The sequence below is a fragment of the Lactuca serriola genome, chromosome 3 (genome assembly GCF_051521515.1).
Source record: "Lactuca serriola cultivar US96UC23 chromosome 3, Lser_US96UC23_V15, whole genome shotgun sequence".
NCBI classification, from domain to species: Eukaryota; Viridiplantae; Streptophyta; class Magnoliopsida; order Asterales; family Asteraceae; genus Lactuca; species Lactuca serriola.
In genome coordinates, this window is record NC_136410.1 from 154,002,050 (window position 1) to 154,022,886 (window position 20,837).

The following is a 20,837-nucleotide window of genomic DNA, read 5'->3' on the forward strand; positions in this document are numbered from 1 at the left end:
ATCTGTTTTCCATTCTCTTTTGAAAAGGATTATTTCTCTCTCTCTCTCTCTCTCTCTCTCCTTCTCTCTCTCTCTATCCCTAGAGCATTTCGGTACCTCGTGATTCGACTTCACGTTCTATAGTTTTAGTAGCGAAACGTTGGAGGTTTCAGAAAGATATAAGAAGTATTGTCGAAGTTCTCCACACACATATTTGGAGTTCATCAATCGAGTAAGTTATACTTTAAGGTTTCTTAAACAACAAATGAGTTATAGCTAAAAACAAAAGGTTACGAACCAACAGATTAGATTAATCATTAATCCTAGTCTTACATATTGATTAGTTTACTTATGGGTACAGAGTCTAAGGTTAACACGTTGGCCTGGTTATTAGATTTCAAAAACGTTTTATGCCGAAATTATCCTGCCTTCCGACTGTCTTGATTGGCTAATCCCTATTTGGTATTCATTTTAGTGTTATTGGTATTAGTGAAGGACCCAATTATTTGTTATCAGATTTCCTTAGTTTTTAATCAGTTATAACATTATCTGTCATTACTTGTTTGGCATGCCTACTTGCTGGTTGGAACACTGATAGTTGTTCAGGTGAGTTTTATCACTATACTATATATTGCATTATATGTCCTTTTATCCTAGGATGCAGTTAGACTGTGGTATTCTATTATGCGGATAGACTCGTAGATTATTACCTGGGATGTTCAGTTGTAAGTTTATCTGTATTACGTATATGTTGACATATTTTGTGTTGGGATGAGGTGTTCCATCTTTGTGTGGATAGCCATGATGCGGAGGGAGTAGCTTTATGTTGAGGGCCTGAGGGGTGAGTGATGACAAGATCAACATTTAGTATTGTGAGTCTAGAGTAGTTGATGGAAAGATCAACTAAAGTGTTGTGAGCCTAGATACTTAATGTTGTTCAGGCAAATAAGATTTTAGCACCGAGAGTCTTTCTTGTATGCTTGTATGTGTATTGTGGTATGTGGCATTTTGGGGAACTCACTAAGCTTTGTCTTACAATTGTTGATTATTTGTTTTGCATAAATTTTGCTAGAGTGAGAGGAAGGACAAGGATTAACTGTACCTGCGCATCAACATGATGTTAGTGATTTCCACATGTTTTATTCTATACTCTGATTTGAATAGTTGAGTTTTGATTACCAAACAATGGTTTTCTTTATGAATGAATGAATGTTTAAAGGAAATACTGTCTTTTAAAAATGAAAATTTTGGTATGAAAAACGGGACGTTACAATTATGATGCAATTTTATGTGTTATTTATGAACACTAGGATACAATAATCTTTCAAATTTGAAAATAGATTCATTAAAGTGTTGGTAGTAAAAATCAAATTGATATTTGAGAACATGAGCTTACCTGAAAAAATTAATTAGACTTCTTCCATATGTATGCACATCCAAATCACTCATTGCATCACTCTCCACTTGATACCACAAACCCTTCTGATCATCCCATAGCCTCCCTATGCCACGATCTCCCTGTTTAAAAGTTTCTTGTATTGGAAATTCCCTTTTTCCCTACTCGCTAATCTTGTACAAGAAACCATCGCCTTTTGAAACTCCCACTTCCCCAATCGTTAATATCGACTACATACTGAATCAAAACCAATGGACCCAAATCCAGATTTCTCATCAAAACTCTATTAGTAAATTTCATCGTCGGATCTAAGTCACATGTTGCGTTCACATCAATTTTCTGGTGAAAAGGGTCACGAAAATCGATCCAACTAGGATTAGCAGTTAATTGTAAGATCGATGACTGCTTGTGAAAATTTATGATTTATATGGTTGTAATCCATATTTTGTGTAGAAGAAATGGATGAAGATATCCAGGTGGTACATGAAAGCTTGGAATATTATTCAAGTTGAAAAATCGGTGAATGATATCCAAAAAATAATTTAATATAAAAAACCCACATGCACTAGTTCTCAAATTCTATTTATTTAAAAAAGAAAAAAAATCCACGTAGACTACATGTAACAGGGAAAGTCGAAATCAAATAGGGCAGTTCCTTTTTTAACAACTAAAATGGAAGTTTAAGGACCCACAACACACAAAAAAATTTGGTGTTCATTTAAAACCAAAGACAAAAGTTGGTTGTGTTGCAGTGACATTAACCTTTTGTTTTTAGCTATAACTTATTTGTTGTTTAAGAGATGCTATTAAACAAAAATAATAACATTTTTAATGAATATCAGTGGGTAATTTGATTTTCTTTACTCATATGGATTGTAAATGTTTCCTATATCCTATTTATATAGAAAATACCACCTTTTGTTTCAGTTTATGGACAATATGGGACAAATGCCTTCTTTTTCCACTCTGAGAAATGGATTAGAGTTGAGCGATGACATTTTGGAGGACAAAATTTATATGGTTAAACATGAACTACATTTACCTGAATTTTTCATTCCGTCATCGAGGTTAGTTTTCATTCCATTCCCTCATTAAAACTATCCACTTTCTCATGTTTGAGGTCAAGTTAAAAGAGCCAAAGTGTGGTAAATGGAACTTAATCATGTATAAGGGTCAATGGGTCATTTTTTTCATAGTTTGAGGACCTATACTCTAGCTTGTGGAATATATAATCATTGGTAACCGTAAGATCTAAGAATCACATCCCATTTGTAGCCAACAATTAGTTTGTGAGACAGTTCTTTATGAGAGTTCCATTATTGCAGTGTGAGTGAATATTTTTTGCTTTTGTGGTGAGCCCTAGTGGTGTGCCTTGGATTTGATTCCCTCTATCTCGTCCTTTGTGTTGTCTTCATTTCTCCAGAAGGTATGAAGTTCTTTCCATGAGTTTCCTCTGTTCCTTTGAGCCCTGATCTGGGTAATGTCCATGGATTGTGTAAAATCCAAGGTAAATAGTGTGGTTTGATCCCAAAAGGTGTTCTAGCCAACATGAACACTTAACCAAGGTTTGGAAAGCTGGAAATCCTCCCAAAACGGGCTTTTATCTAACCCGAATCAGACTAGAGAGGATAGGTGACTAGAAAATGTTTATGTGACTGTTAGCCTTCCTGCTCTACGGTATACTGAAAATCATAGCACGGTGATCGGAGAGGTCACGTTTCCTGATCACGACCTAAGGTCGAAACTGCTCCACGGTACTATCATAGTCACGATGCTTTTTCTAGGTAGAACAGACTGTCGTCTATTTTGTAACATGTTTTGGATATAACTTTTCTGTAATTAGTTAGGATGCTTACTGGCTTCCTATTGCATGTCTTCCTAGGTTCATTGCTTCCCATAACTTGGATTTGAGGGGACTCATTCTTTTTGGCTATTTTGTACATAAGTTGGAGATTTGTATACCATAATACAATTCGATTGCTCTAGGAGTTTGTATATCGCTTCATGCTATTTTTTATATGAGAAATATGTACTATAAGATTATGTTAATTTGTTGTGAATAATCTTTCTATGGTAAATTTGCATTCTATATAACATAATGTAAGGAATTAGATGAAATGAAATGTTAGGATCATGTTAGAAGTAAGGATGTGTTTTGATCCTATTGTGTGATGATTATGCATGATGTGAATTAATAATGTATTAATTAATAATCTCTATACTAATAAAAGAGTAGTTCTTTTGCCATGTGTCATCATATTAGACATCTTAATTAATGTGTCGCCACTTGTCAATTTATTAGTTCTCCATTTTAAATTTATTAGACCACCTCATTAATATGATGTTATTTGTCAATGTATTTATTCTTTATTTTAAATTTTAAATTTGTTATTATTGTTTTCATTAATTCACAAATAAAAAATATTTAATATATATTAAAAAAAATTAATTTTACATATTTATTTGAATCAACGATTATAAATTCACATAACTAATAAAAAATCTCTTAAATTAATAATTTATTTAAAATAACTGATTAATAATTTTGAGTTTTTACTATAAAAGTTTAATTAATTTTATAACCGTGGTTCTCACGAGTTATAAACTAGTATACTAATAAAAGAGTAGTCCTTTTGCCAAGTGTCATAATATTAGAACTCCTAATTAATATGATGCCACTTGTCATTCTATTAATTTTCCATTTTAAATTCATTAAACCTCCTAATTAATGTGAGATTATTTGTCAATCTATTTATTCTTTATTTTAAATTTTAAATTTTAAATTTTAAATTTTATATTATTGTTTTCATTAGTTCAGAAATAAAAAGAGTCTAATATATATGATAAATTAATTCCACATATTTATTTGAATCAATAATTATAATATTACATAACTAATAAAAAAATATCTTAATTAATAATGTATTTAAAATTTTATATAAAATAATTGATTAATAATTTTAAATTTTTTACTATGAATATTTAATTAATTTTGTAACCGTGGTTTCCACGATTTATAAACTAGTGGGGAATAAATGTAGTGGGGGTAAAGGGTAGTAATATAACTTAGGTGCGGACCCTATCCAGAGTTGTTTCTAGAAAATAATTTTGAACACATGCTCCCAACGTGTGAGGACCAGAATGATGTTAGCTACTGTTAGATGTCAGATCAAGCATTATGTTTGAGTGGCAGGTATACGGTGAAAATACCAAGTGGTACTACCCTTGAACAACAATTCATTGTGTCCGTGCATAGAATGTCAGAGTAGTGAATGCAGAGGACCAGAGACAATGTTGTGGGTAAGAGTCGTTCCTCAATGAGCGTACTAGGTTGTAAGGTTACGTTATTAGCAACGGGGATATTCCTTGGGGTTAACGGTAGAATAGACCCTTATTTAGTTGTGGACATTATAATTAATTAATGCAAAGGAAATCAATTAATAATTTCTATGGTGAAATGTTTGATTAATATATACATTATATATTGAATATATTAAGTGGTGTATGGTGATTGGTGTGAAATACGTTGCGTGACTGTATGTGTGACTGATTGAATTGTATGAAATATGCATGTTACTATACTTATTTTACTTGTGATTGACTCACTTTTTTCTTGTTGACACTTGTTCTTGTTGTTTTTTCCATGCTTGCCTTGTGTTGGTACATGTACTTAAGGAGATAGGCTTCGTGACTTTAGGGTGCACTTTTTTGGTAGTTTTTATTTTTCTGTATTGATACCACTTAGACGTGTCATGTTGGTGTTATTGAATTTTGAACTACTTTATTTTCTTAATGTTTAGACATGGTTGTTTTTATGTAACGTTGGTGATTATTAAACATTTTAACAAAGTCTTTCATTGCATTTTAACATTAAACGATGTTATAAAATTAAAAGGATAGTGGGGAAAATATAGCATTACAAGTTAGTATCAGAGCCATGTTGTGAGTGAACTGAATATTAAGGCCAGTGTTCAGACTCATAGTGTAGATTGGCTCAAATAGGTTACATTAGAATCTTAATGGGGAGAGTGTAGGTTAGTTTCTTGTTAACTTTTCGAACTTTCCCATCCTAAAACTCATGTATGTGTGTATATATATATATATATATATATATATATATATATATATATACATATATATATATATATATATATATATATATATATATATATATATATATATCAAGGTTGCAGAAAAACGCTAGACGTTAGCTAGGCGGTGGACTGAGGTCTAGGGATTAATCGGTTAGACGGGGATTAATCGGGGACCATTAATAATTAAAAAAATAATTCAAAAAATTATAAATCTAATTTTAATACTAAGAATATAAGTAAGTAAGCATAAAAGTGTAATAATAACTTAATAAGTTTAACAAGCACAACCATTTATCATTCAAAATAAACATAAAAGTTTAATAATAAGTTTAACAAGCACACCAAATCATATCCAACAAATCCATAAAAGTTTAAAATAAGTTTTAACAAGCACAACAATTTTCTTCTAATCTTCACCACATACTTCCATTACTTGAACCCCCATCTGACTCATATTCGTCTTCTTCTAACATTTGATCCTCACTCTCGGACTCAAAATCTTCATCAAAAAGTTCCCTCGTTTTTGGACTTTCTCGGGGTGCTTGACTAACATCGGTTTCAAGAGTTTCATCAACCGTTTTGGGGTCTACTTCATCTACATCACAATCACCGCAATCAACAATCCATTCTTGAGCGGAGAGATAATGATTTGATAATAGCACTTCCATGTTTCTATCTTTTCTCTTTTTGCTTTTCTCCATTAAATTAGCATTGAATTGAACATAAACAAGATTGTTCAATTTGCTTGTCTCCAATCTATTTCGTTTCTTTGTATGTACCTACAAATTTAAACACAACAAAGAGTTTAAACATGCTTAATATTTAAATTTTATAAAATATAAATTTAATGCTTTATATTACTAACCCCTTCAAACGTGCTCCAATTCCTTTCACAAGCTGATGAACTACTAGTTAAAGAAAGAATCATCATTGCAATCTTTGTCAAATGAGGAGTTGTGCCACCAAATAGTCCCCACCAACTAGCTATGATTTTGAAACAAAAACACATTATTAATCGATAAATATCAAAATTTTATAAAATAGATAAATAAATAACTAAAATGAAAACGAATTACCCGGATCAAAGTCGGAATCATTCACCTTACAATGTTTAATTGTAAGATCGGAACCAAATCTATCAACCTTTTTTCTTGTACTTTGGCAAGTCAATAGTTACGACTTGCCTTTGCATCTCTAAATCTCCAAGAAATAATGTATCAAAAAAATCAAGAACCGCATCCATTACATCGGGATCAAATTGGAGTTGTGCATCATTATAATGGTAATACGGATTCAAAAGATAAGATGTCAAATGTAAAGTTGAATCTAGTCGACCTTTCATCTTTGTGTTTATGATATCTATAATAGGCTTGTAGTGTTTCTCATTACCACCCAAAGATTTGATAATTTCTTCTTTTGCAACTTTAATCTCCCCGTAAACAAAACCCATTGAGGGCTTCCAATCCGCATCAACCATTCGAAGAACTTTCACCGAAGGAGAGAACACTTTTAAACATTGTGTCACACTGGACCAAAATTGGACACTTGTCACTGTTTTATATGAGGCAATCCCTTTAGGCTTACCGAAAATTTACATTCCTCCCATGCGTTGCTAGAGAACATATGTCTTAGTTGCTCCTTTTTTTCGGACAAACTTTGTAATGTTAGAAAGGCCGAAGCAAATCTTATGACTCCCGGTCGGATAATTTCCCTTTTGTTGGTGTAACTTCTCATCATTGCCAAGGTTTTGTGGTGAGCGTAAATGAATATGGTTAGTTTCTTTGCTTGATCTACGATTTTATTAAACCTTGGGAGTGCTCCAATACCTTGAAAAATAAACACGATTAAATAACAAATTATAATATATAATTAAACATTTTTAAACTACATAAACTACTTGTCACACCCCAAAACCAAGAACGGCGGAAACGTTCTGGGGCGGAGGACGTCATATACAGTATCACAACACAGTAAATGTAAATAAGCAAACAACATCATCCATTGCATTAAATATATAATTTTAATACAAGCGTGTTCTGTACAGTTTTAGACACCAAAAATATAATGTAAAGCAAAATAATATGATGAGTCTTGAATGCGCTCCATATTCTCAAAAGCTGGCATCGGTACCTGTCTACTGATGACCTGAGAATACACGTTATTTTGAAAGAGTTTATCAGCATTAAGCTGGTGAGTTCATAAGTATTTTAGTGTCGATGTTTGTTATCAAAACGTTTGAAAGTGTCTCAAGTGTAAGTTTGTAAAATGTATGTAAGTGTTTGTAAAAGTTTGAATCTCTCAGAAAAACCTATATTTTCTGTTAAAGTAGCCTTCTACCAAAGCTTAACGGATTTGTATGCTTGTTGTTGTAAAAGTGTGTAATTTCCCAAATGTAACTATCATTTAACAAAATATAGTTTGTACATTAAAGTTTGAGTGAAATAATCACTAAAAATATGTAATGGGTAAATCTTTGTAGTACTGTAGTGTTGTATTATAGGAACTACTGCGGTACTAACTACCTTAAACCGGATTTATATTAAGGCATAATGTGATAAATTGCACCATACTATCGACTAGTAACAACGACATATGAATGGTCGTAATAACGGAATGACGTTTGGCACCCTCCGACCTGCAGGTCCCACTGTAGCTAGCAGCGAGGTGTAGGATTGTCAATCCAGTATAGATCCATACGCAAACTCACGCTCTCCCTCCAAGAGACTCTGGCCACAACTCGAGTCATGACATTTAAGTCATGCTCCGATTTAAATCACAATAATCAACGTATTCTAGTATATGTAATGTAATGAACCGTTCTAGTGTAGTTGTATGTGTTCTTCCTCTAGTATAGTTGTATATGTTTTCCTCCTAGTATAGTTGTTTATGTTCTCGTAGTAATGTAATGTATAGACTCATGAATGAACTGACTTATTGATCTAGAAGTTGTAGTAGTATGATCCTGTGTTACCTCGATGGTAACTTACTAATGATGTGTATAGTACGCATGAATATGGAAGTACGTTTATGTCTATATATGTATAATTGATATATAACTAATATTGAAACGACCTTCGGACGGTCACCCGAAATCCCACCAGACCACATCCAAATCGAGAAAAAGGAAATAGGGCAGATGGCCTTCTTAAGCCCTTTAAACATTTCTTATATATCTATACATATATGGTCATGCAATTTATAAGAAGTATAAAAAATTTTAAATAAAAGCATTTGATAAGTAAAAGAGTTTGTAAAATATTTTGAAGTAAAGCAGTTCGATAAACAGTTTGAACAGTGATAAAATCATTGATTTTCTAGTTATTAATCACATGTGATTAATGCAATCACATGTGATTGATTTCAATAACTATAAGCATTGAACTTGTATTCCCCCCCCCCCCCCCAATAAAGTATTTAAAACATTTAAAAGTATTTCAAAGGTTAATTAAAGGGGTATGAACTCACTTGTGGTGAGTGGTTTGGATTGTAATGTCGGATACCATGCTAGGTGGCAAACGGAGACTTGTTCACACGCACGAGCCTAGTTATCATATAATAAGCATATATATATATATATATATATATATATATATATATATATATATATATATATATATATATATACATATATATATATAACTAATTAGTCCAATAATAACTTAATGAAATAAGTTGGGACACTTAGGAACATGTAAACACTTTGTATAAGTGTTATAGGTCCTAATGGTTGCATCTAAGTTGCTACGGGACAAGGCTAAAGGGGTTTAATGTACCAAATGACCTTGTATTTGAGTTTACCACCCAACGAACCCCACCCTTGGAGTTTACGGTCGTAAACCCTTGAGTTTACGGCCGTGAACTCTTGACTTGGTGGTTTTGGGTGTTTTAAAGTGTTTAATGATTTCTAGAATAAGCCTAGCATTGGTGGTTTAATCCTTTAGGTAGTTTAGGGCTTTAGAATGCTCCTTTGAGGAGTTTACGACCTAGAGTCCATATCCCCTAGAGTTTGCGGCCGTAAACTCCTATGGGGTGGGTGATTTAATTCATTTAGGCCTCTTGCACACAAAGGAAAATTTCTAGACTTTTGTTTAAGGCTAAAGGGGATCCTAGGCACACTTTGGTGCCTTCACTTGGAGTTTACGGACCAAGAGCATTTATTGGCCGTAAACTCCATTTTAGGGATGATTTTGATGTGATTTACTCTCCATTCAAGCTATAAGTAATAGAGGGTTAATGTCTTAAAGTCTTAGGAGTGATTTGGGCACATTTAGCCCTTGAAATTTGGTGTTTACGGTCCAAGAAACTCTTGGGCCGTAAACTCCTAAAACTAGGTGTTCTTGATTGTGTTCTAGCCTTAAAAGATCATACATAATGTCCTTAACTAGCTACTTAACAAGGAAATGGGACTAGATAGCTCTTAGGCTTTGTTTTGGAGTTTACTCCCCAAGAATGTTCTTGGGCGGTAAACTCCCGGATCTCACATATTAGACATGTAATCTATGTTAATAAGCATAAAACAAACATTATAACACAACTAGAGAAGTGTACTCACGATTTGGGATGAAAACCCGAAGATCCGTGAGAGAGAATATGGCTTTTCTCTAGTTGGAAATGTGAATAATGAATAATTTAGTTCAGAATTCTATTTATAGTCCTGAAATATTTTGGCAGAAAATATTTTATTTTGGAATTGGACTCTAACATGATGAAGTGTTGAAATGCTCATGTTTCACAAACCCATGAGCATCCACTCTCCTGATATCTCCTTAAATGTAAACCCTAATGTACACAAACTTATTCGGAAAAGTTTGAAGTTCATTGAAACTGGACTAGCTTCTATTGAATAGTTAATGTTCGTACAAAATGGAAATTTCGGGTTGTCACATCATCCCCCCATTAGAAGGAATTTCGTCCCGAAATTAGAATTTAAGCAAACAAGAACTTACAAATAATTAAGTGAAAAGATGAGGGTATTTCAGTTTCATCTGATCTTCGCGTTCCCAAGTGAATTCCGGTCCTCGCTTGGCGTTCCAGAGAACCTTCACGATAGGGATACGGCTTTGCTTCGTCTGCTTGACCTCATGGTCCATGATCTCTACCGGTTCTTCCACGAAGTTGAGGCTCTCGTTGATCTCGATCTCTTCGAGTGGGATTACAAGAGTCTCGTCGGATAGACACTTTTTCAAGTTAGATATGTGGAATGTAGAATGTACGTTACGAAGCGCGTCGGGTAGGTCGAGTTTGTAAGCTACGGGGCCGACTCTTACAAGAATCTAGAAAGGCCCTATGTACCTCGGATTAAGCTTCCCACGCTTTCCGAAGCGTATTAAGCCCTTCCAGGGTGAGACTTTGAGAAGGACTCGGTCTCCCACCTGAAATTCCAAAGGTTTTCTTCGTTTATCAGCGTAGCTCTTCTGTCGGTCTCTAGAGGCTTTTAATCGTTCACGGATCTGAACGATTTTCTTTGTCGTTTCCCGAATGATCTCCGGACCGGTGAGAGTACTGTCGGAAGCTTGCCCCCTGGCTAATTGGGTATCACCCACCTCAGCCCAGCACAGAGGGGATCTGCACTTTCGGCCGTAGAGGGCTTCAAATGGAGCAGCCTTGATGCTCGTGTGATAACTGTTATTATAGGAGAACTCAACAAGGGGTAAATGAGTATCCCATGCCTTCCCAAAGTCAATCACGCAGGCTCGCAACATATCTTCCAGTGTTTGGATGGTCCTCTCACTCTGTCCGTCGGTCTGTGGATGGTAGGTTGTGCTCATGTCCAGCCTTGTTCCTAAGGAATGTTGTAATGATTGCCAGAGTCTTGAGGTGAACCTACTATCTCTATCGGAGATAATGGACATAGGTACACCATGTAATCGTACGATTTCCCTAATGTATCTTCTCGTAAGTTTCTCCATCTTGTCAGTTTCTTTGATAGGCAGGAAGTGTGCAGACTTGGTCAATCTATCGACGATGACCCATATGGTATCAAGTCCACCCGTTGTCTTGGGCAACTTAGTTATGAAATCCATAGGGATCCGCTCCCACTTCCATTCTAGAATCTCTGGTTGTTGCAATAAACCAGAGGGCTTCTGGTACTTGACCTTCACCTTTGCGCAAGTAAGGCATTTACTTACGAAGGTAGCAATCTCTGCTTTCATATTAGGCCACCAGTATAGTTTTTTAAGATCTAGATACATCTTATCTGAACCTGGGTGGACGGAATACCGAGTGTTGTGTGCCTCGGTCATGACCAAGTCTCGAAAACCACCGTGTTTCGGTGTCCAGATCCGGTTCATGAAATATAAGGCTCCGTCACCCTTGGGTTCTAAATTCTTGTCCATTCGTCTAAGGGATTCACTCGTCACATTTTCAGGTTTCATGGCTTCAAGTTGGGCCGCCTGAATTTGCTTAGACAAGTGTGAATGGATGGTTATTGATAATGACTTGACTTTGCGACCAGAATATTCCTTCCGACTTAGGGCGTCTGCTACTACGTTGGCTTTACCCGGATGATAACGAATATCGCATTCGTAGTCACTGAGTAGCTCGACCCACCGTCGTTGTCTCATGTTGAGCTCCTTCTGATCGAAAATGTGTTGTAAACTCTTGTGGTCGGTAAAGATAGTGCTTTTCGTTCCGTACAAGTAATGTCTCCAGATCTTCAGAGCAAACACCACTGCTCCTAGTTCAAGATCGTGTGTCGTGTAGTTAACCTCGTGTGTCTTAAACTGTCTCGAGGCGTAGGCGATGACCTTACCTCGCTGCATCAGAACACACCCGAGCCCTTGATTTGATGCATCGCAATAGACTACGAAGTCTTCTATCCCTTCGGGAAGGGATAGTATTGGCGCGGTGCACAAGGCTCGTTTGAACGTTTGGAACGCTCTCTCTTGTTTCTCTTCCCAGTCAAAGGCCACGCCTTTCTGGGTCAGGGTTGTAAGAGGTTTCGCTATTCGGGAGAAGTTATGAATGAATCTGCGATAGTAGCCAGCGAGGCCTAGAAATTGATGAATTTCAGTAGGCGTCTTGGGTGCTGACCAGTTCTCAATGGCTTTAATTTTGGATGGATCCACGTGGATTCCCTCTTCGCTTACCACGTGTCCTAAGAATTCGACTCTTCGGATCCAAAATTCACATTTCGAGAACTTCGAATAAAGTTTCTCCTTTCGTAATGTCCCTAGAACTTGTTGCAGGTGATCGCCATGCTCTTCCTTACTTCGGGAGTAGATCACGATGTCGTCAATGAAAACGATGACGAACTGATCCAAGTAAGGTCGGCATACTCTATTCATCAGATCCATGAAGACTACGGGCGCATTGGTCAATCCGAATGGCATCACCACGAACTCGTAATGTCCGTAACGAGTTCGGAAGGCTGTCTTCGGCACATCCTCCTCTAGTACTCGTAACTTGTGGTATCCGGATCTCAGATCAATGTGGGAAAAATAGTTTGCCCCTTGCAGTTGGTCAAATAGATCGTCTATGTGAGGCAGAGGGTAACGATTCTTAACCGTCAGTTTGTTGAGTTCTCTGTAGTCGATACACATATGAAATGTTCCGTCTTTCTTCTTAACGAACAAGACTGGTGCTCCCCAAGGTGAGAAACTTGGTCTTATAAAGCCCTTGCTGAGCAGTTCGTTAAGTTGACCAGAGAGTTCCTGCATCTCAGCTGGTGCTAAGCGGTAGGGTGACTTGGCTACTGGGGTAGCTCCTGGGACTAAGTCGATTCTGAACTCGACCTGCCATTGTGGAGGTAATCCAGGTAGCCCTTCTGGGAAAATGTCGAGGAAGTCGCTCACTACTGGAATGTTCTTTAGTTCTTTCGTTTCGAGGCTCGTGTTGACGACGTGAGCAAGGAATGCGTGATATTCTTTACGCAGATACTTCTGTGCTTGAATACTTGATATAATACGAAGATTCGCACCAGGTTTGTCGCCGTAGACTATAAGAGTTTCGTTAGATGGGAGGTTTAGACGGACTGCTTTCTCGAAGCACATGATGTCGGCGCGATGAAGACTCAACCAATCCATGCCGATGATAACGTCGAAGCTTTAATTGAGACCGGCATGAGGTCGATGGGGAATAAATGGTTATCTTGAGATAGGGTACAACCTAAGTATATGCTATTCGTACTTTCAGTTTTTCCATTAACCATTTCTACTGTGAATAGTTCTTTGAGTGTGTGTGGTTGTTGTTTAAGCATGCGAGCAAATTTATGGTTTACGAAGCTTCGCTCTGCTCCACTATCGAACAGAATGCATGCATAGGAGTTATCGAGGAGGAACGTACCAGTCACCACTGTCGGGTCGCAACTACTTCCCCGTGGCCTATAGCTAGTACCCTCCCTGCTCCACCAGCATTCTTTGCTTTGGGGCAGTCCCTCTTATAGTGGCCTGCTTCGCCACATCCGTAGCAGGTCGGGCTCGCGCAAGAGCCAGGGACTTGGGTGATCGGTTTTGCCGGGAATTTACAGAAACGGACTGTGTGTCCTTTCCTGTTGCAGTTGGAGCACTGCATTTCACGGCAGGGGCCGTTGTGGTGGAAGTTGCATTCGTTGCACTTAGGCAAACTTCCAGCATACTGCTTCACCGGAGCAGTAGCAGCAGCAGGGGTTACCACGGCATGTACTGCCACAATTTGCTGCCTTTTGGCAGCTCGCTATTTCTTCTTCTCGTCCCAGAGTTTCCGCTTTGTGTCAGCGGGTTTGGAGGGTTCTGAGAAGGCCAGGTATGTTGTGGTTGCAGGGGTTTTGACTCCATGGTCAATGAGTCGCTGTGCCAATCGTTTGGCACTGTCGAAGGTAGCAGGGTTTGATGATAGAACATTCCCTTGATACGGAGGCACTAGCCCCCATATGTACCTTTCGATCTTTTTCCCTTCAATGGGAACCATACTGGGACAGAGGGCCACCAGTTCGCTAAATCGAGCGGTATAAGCGACCACGTCGGTGCCCTTCATGGTCAGGCTCCAAAGCTCCTGTTCCAATTTCTGGATTTCGCCCCTCGGGCAGTATTCCTCAATCATGAGGTCTTTCATCGTTTCCCAGCCCATGTCGTTGGCTATGACGAGGGTTAGTGCCTTAACATGGCCGTTCCACCGTGTCAGGGCCTTTCCTTCAAAGGTGCATGCGGCATATTTGACTTTGCTCGCAGCAGGGCATGAACAGATTTCGAAGACTGATTCAGTCTTCTCGAACCATTGCGAGAGGGCAATGACTCCGCCGGTGCCATAGAAAGGCTTCGGCTTGCAATTGGTGAAATCCTTGTAGGAGCACTCTCTTGAGCGCACAGGGGTTTCAACCGGGATTGATTCCACAGGGGTTCCACCCCTGCTGGCATCAGATGAGTGATACTGAGCCATGGCAGTTGCTACTGCTGCAGCTATGGCAGCATTCAGGGCTGCAGTATCGATGACCGGAGGCGGAGGAGGCGGTGGAGGTGCAGGGTTATTCCTAGGAGATTTGCGAGGAGGCATCTTTCAGCTATAAGTTTATAAAGATAAGAAAGATGGTAAGAATCAATTTGTAAGCAACATGAGAGTGACACATGGACTAACTAACCATAGCCCAACAGCTGAATGAGTGTTTGAGATCACAACAAAGAATATTAGTAGGAAACACAAATGTATAGATTTTTCCCACAGATTCGATAGATGTCAGTAATACTGGTATTACTGATGTAATAAGTTCAGGGAAAATCGACCTATCATTAGGTCTTACATCATACCATACAGAAAAGTTTGATAGTTCTTAGATTCCTAATTAGAGTACTGAAAGTTAGGAATATTTTACAGACAAGTGCTACATAGAGCACAGATGTTAAAGGCTATTCCTTAACCAAAAGACAGAGATGTACTAGACATCATCTAACGGCGATGGGAATTTCTCGGGCGAGCCCTGAGGTCGGACACTTGACGAAACACCTCTTGAAGGTGTCGCTCCTGAGCCCTCTGACGGGCTCGAAGTTCCAAGACTTCAGCTCGGGAGGCAGCCAGCTGTTGCTGCAGGGTTTCATTGGTTCTCCAGGTCCGTTCCATGTCTTCTTCAAGACGGCGGATGCGGACTGTGTTGACACCAGAGTTGGCATCAATCTCCATGACCCGGTCAATGGTTGCTCGACGTTGCTCAACATTACGAGCTATTCTACGGATAAGGACGGGCAGAGCTCAGTCAGCAGAACCACCTTCACTGACGTTGTAAAAGCTTCGGTCCCCAAAGTATGGTAAGGGTTGACCCTGTTCATCACTCCAGCGATTCAAGTTGGTTGCCCACAAGGGTGTAGGACCTAGAAAAGCTGGTCGGGGGTTGTTGTTCGGGGCTTGACCTACTAGCGGTAGGTTGTTGACTTCAGGCTCGGAGTCAGATTCATCAGAAAAGCCTTCTGCAAGGTGATCATCCAAAGGGATTGGATGCTCATCTTCGGGCTCTTCTTCGATCCACCCGGCATTGTCTTCATTTGGAAGGTACGGGTCGCCGTGATGGAATCCAGCCATTTAAATCTACACGAGAAGAGAGGTATAAGAATATAGTATACATGTAACTAGTAGTACAAAATACTACTATAGTATTTTAAGTTTAAGTTCTACTGATCTTTTTGTGGTATTGTTGGTAAGTTTTTAGACTTGTTAACACATCACAACCATTCTGGGGCATATTCTAATCACTCCTCGGACCAGCATAGTTGATTAGGCTATGCCATTCCAAGGACTGACCATACATCGCCGAGCTCACTTGTGATATTTAACAATCATAATACTTTTGTTCTTGTCATTGTGACACTGATTTTAGTATGAATGCAGACTAGTATACTTAATTAAATATTTTAATATTTAAAGTATAGACTCTTGGTCAGAGTGCTTTAATCCCTAACGGGTTTATAGTTTAGTATATCTTTTATGGGTTGATATACTTGATTCACTATAAACAATGCTCTGATACCAATCTGTCACACCCCAAAACCAAGAACGACGGAAACGTTCCGGGGCGGAGGACGTCATGTACAGCATCACAACATAGTAAATGTAAATAAGCAAACAACATCATCCATTGCATTAAATATATAATTTTAATACAAGCGTGGTCCGTACAGTTTTGGACACCAAAAATATAATGTAAATCAAAATAATATGATGAGTCTTGAATGCGCTCCATCTTCTCAAAAGATGGCATCGGTACCTGTCTACTGATGACCTGAGAATACAAGTTATTTTGAAAGAGTTTATCAGCATTAAGCTGGTGAGTTCATAAGTATTTTAGTCTCGATGTTTGTTATCAAAACGTTTGAACGTATCTCAAGTGTAAGTTTGTAAAATGTATGTAAGTGTTTGTAAAAGTTTGAATCTCTCAGAAAAACCTATATTTTCTATTAAAGTAGCCTTCTACCAAGGCTTAACTGCTTTGTATGCTCGTTTGTTGTGAAAGTGTGTAATTTCCCAAGTGTAACTATCATTTAACAAAATATAGTTTGTACATTAAAGTTTGAGTGAAATAATCACTAAAAATATGTAATGGGTAAATCTTTGTAGTACTGTAGTGTTGTATTATAGGAACTACTGCGGTACTAACTACCTTAAACCGGATTTATATTAAGGCATAATGTGATAAATTGCACCATACTATCGACTAGCAACGACGACATACGAATGGTCGTAATAACGGAATGACGTTTGGCACCCTCAGACCTGCAGGTCCCACTGTAGCTAGCAGCGAGGTGTAGGATTGTCAATCCAGTATAGATCTATATGCAAACTCACGCTCTCCCTCCAAGAGACTCTGGCCACAACTCGAGTCATGAAATTTAAGTCATGCTCCGATTTAAATCACAATAATCAACGTATTCTAGTATATGAAATGTAATGAACCATTCTAGTGTAGTTGTATGTGTTCTTCCTCTAGTATAGTTGTATATGTTTTCCTCCTAGTATAGTTGTATATGTTCTCGTAGTAATGTAATGTATAGACTCATGAATGAACTGACTCATTGATCTAGAAGTTGTAGTAGTATGATCCTGTGTTACCTCGATGGTAACTTACTAATGATGTGTATAGTACGCATGAATATGGAAGTACTTTTATGTCTATCTATGTATAATTGATATATAACTAATATTGAAACGAACTTCAGACGGTCACCCGAAATCCCACCAGACCACATCCAAATCGAGAAAAAGGAAATAGATCGGATGGCCTTCCTAAGCCCTTTAAACATTTCTTATATATCTATACATATATGGGCATGCAATTTATAAGAAGTATAACACAGTTTAAATAAAAGCATTTGATAAGTAAAACAGTTTGTAAAATTTTTTGAAGTAAAGCAGTTCGATAAACAGTTTGAACAGTGATAAAATCATTGATTTTCTAGTTATTAATCACATGTGATTAATGCAATCACATGTGATTGATTTCAATAACTATAAGCATTGAACTTGTATCCCCCCATAAAGTATTTAAAACATTTAAAAGTATTTCAAATGTTAATTAAAGGGGTATGAACTCACTTGTGGTGAGTGGTTTGGATTGTAGTGTCGGATACCGTGCTAGGTGGCAAACGGAGACTTGTTCACACGCACGAGCCTAGTTATCATATAATAAGCATATATATATATATATATATATATATATATATATATATAACTAATTAGCCCAATAATAACTTAATGAAATAAGTTGGGACACTTAGGAACATGTAAACACTTTGTATAAGTGTTATAGGTCCTAATGGTTGCATCTAAGTTGCTACGGGACAAGGCTAAAAGGGTTTAATGTACCAAATGACCTTGTATTTGAGTTTACCACCCAACGAACCCCACCCTTGGAGTTTACGGTCGTAAACCCTTGAATTTACGGCCGTGAACTCTTGACTTGGTGGTTTTGGGTGTTTTAAAGTGTTAAATGATTTCTAGAATAAGCCTAGCATTGGTGGTTTAATCCTTTAGGTAGTTTAGGGCCTTAGAATGCTCCTTTGAGGAGTTTACAGCCTAGAGTCCATATCCCCTAGAGTTTACGGCCGTAAACTCCTATGGGGTGGGTGATTTAATTCATTTAGGCCTCTTGCACACAAAGGAAAATTTCTAGACTTTTGTTTAAGGCTAAAGGGGATCCTAGGCACACTTTGGTGCCTTCACTTGGAATTTACGGCCCAAGAGCATTTCTTGGCCGTAAACTCCCTTTTAGGGATGATTTTGATGTGATTTACTCTCCATTCAAGCTATAAGTAATAGAGGGTTAATGTCTTAAAGTCTTAGGAGTGATTTGGGCACATTTAGCCCTTGAAATTTGGTGTTTACGGTCCAAGAAACTCTTGGGCCGTAAACTCCTAAAACTAGGTGTTCTTGATTGTGTTCTAGCCTTAAAAGATCATACATAATGTCCTTAACTAGCTACTTAACAAGGAAATGGGACTAGATAGCTCTTAGGCTTTGTTTTGGAGTTTACTCGCCAAGAACGTTCTTGGGCGGTAAACTCCCGGATCTCACATATTAGACATGTAATCTATGTTAATAAGCATAAAACAAACATTATAACACAACTAGAGAAGTGTACTCACGATTTGGGATGAAAACCCGAAGATCTGTGAGAGAGAATATGGCTTTTCTCTAGTTGGAAATGTGAATAATGAATAATTTAGTTCAGAATTCTATTTATAGTCCTGAAATATTTTGGCAGAAAATATTTTATTCTGGAATTGGACTCTAACATGATGAAGTGTTGAAATGCTCAAGTTTCACAAACCCATGAGTATCCACTCTCCTGATATCTCTTTAAATGTAAACCCTAATGTACACAAACTTATTCGGAAAAGTTTGAAGTTCATTGAAACTGGACTAGCTTCTATTGAATAGTTAATGTTCGTACAAAATGGAAATTTCGGGTTGTCACACTACTAAACAAATAAAATAATAAATACAATAAATAAATAAAATAATGTAAATACCTTCAAGCATGAGGTTAATGGTATGTGTTGCACATGATGTCCAAAAAATAGATGATCTTTTCTCTTTTAGCAACTTCGCTGCCCCCATGTTATTTGTGGCATTATCGGTCACAACTTGAATAACATTCGCAGGACCAACTTGTTGAATACAAGATTCCACATACTCATATATGTGTTGGCTTGTATGTGCTTCACCGGAACAATCTTTTGAAGATAAAAAAACGGTACCCATCTTCGAATTAACACATAAATTCATAATGCTTCTCCTATCTCGATTGGACCAAGCATCCGTAATAATCGAGCATCCATCCTCTTTCCATTCTTTTTCGTTTTTTTTCAACAAATTTTTTGTTCTTTCAACTTCAAGCTTTAGAAGTGGGTCACTCAAAACATATCTAGTAGGACATGGAAGCCTGGTTCCAAATTGGCCAATAACCTCCATCATCATTTTGAAGCTATCCCTTTCAAAGGCGTGAAAAGGAATCGCACTCTCATATGCCCACCTACTAATAAATTTATGGACCGCTAATATTCTTTCTTTCTGGACAATATTGTTAAGATCAATATTTTTTCCCTTTCCCGCCGTCACAACCTCTTCGGGTTTATTCTGTTTGCGAAGATATCCATGGGGCCTATAACATTTGGAGCCTTCAACCCCAAAGAATTTTCTACTTCATCCACGCTATCATGCAACTCTTGTCTCGCCTTTACCCTTAAATCTTCAATATGAACCTTTTTAGCTTTCTTTTTCAACTTCCCTTTGGTAAGATAATTTAGACATTTCAATTGATCATCTTTTGTAGACTTTGGACATGAAGATACATTCCCCGTTACATGAGCAATATGTTGTTTCATCCTATAAATCCCCCCACCAAACACTTTTCCACACAAGGTACATTTCAATCTATCCATGTTGCTTTTATCTGGGATGACACCATATTCCCAACCAACATCATATGAATTACGTTTATGTGCACTAGTGGCGGTTGATCCAACAGATGTAGTAGATGCATTAGATGCCATTGATTGTCAACTGTTATAAAAAAAATAAATTAACACATTTATTCAAGTTATCATAATCTCTAAATCAACATCTCTAAATCAATTTATGATAATCTATAACGTTGTATGAAACATTGAAACTATAAATCTTATTCATATATCACCATTTACACCTACCGAGCTTTAACACATAGTTTAAAATAACATATTTATTCAAGTTTTGGGAGTAATCTGAAGTAAGACCAGGATTTTTAACATATTTATGAACATCTCTATAAACATGTTCTATAAACAGTAAACTCAAACATATTTTCAAACTCGTTGCTAAAGATTTGTTAGCACTTAGCACAAAGAAACTAGTATGTAACTCAATCTCAGATCTATTGAAGCAACATGTAAACTCATTCGCATTAACAGGTTTGATGTTTAACATAAAAA

General features: G+C 37.3%; 1 protein-coding gene across 1 annotated transcript; it reads right to left on the reverse strand.

Moving 5' to 3' along the window:
* Positions 1–5,882: 5,882 nt before the first annotated feature.
* On the reverse strand, positions 5,883–20,420 carry LOC145095807 (uncharacterized). Its single transcript, XM_079033629.1, has 6 exons — positions 20,037–20,420; positions 19,398–19,938; positions 7,065–7,295; positions 6,613–6,975; positions 6,335–6,453; positions 5,883–6,248 (listed from the first exon to the last, which is right to left on the reverse strand). Exons 1-6 carry the CDS (start codon positions 20,418–20,420, stop codon positions 5,883–5,885), a joined length of 2,004 nt encoding a protein of 667 aa, XP_078889755.1.
* Positions 20,421–20,837: the final 417 nt, after the last annotated feature.

Coding starts and splice junctions, on each gene's coding strand:
- LOC145095807 (XM_079033629.1), bottom strand. CDS start 20,420: ATGGCATCTAATGCATCTACTACATCTGTTGGATCAACCGCCACTAGT. Junction 7,296..19,397: donor CATTAACCTCATGCTTGAAG/GTATTTACATTA, acceptor TTATTTTTCAAG/GTATTGGAGCACTCCCAAGG. Junction 6,976..7,064: donor TAGCAACGCATGGGAGGAAT/GTAAATTTTCGG, acceptor AATGTTTAAAAG/TGTTCTCTCCTTCGGTGAAA.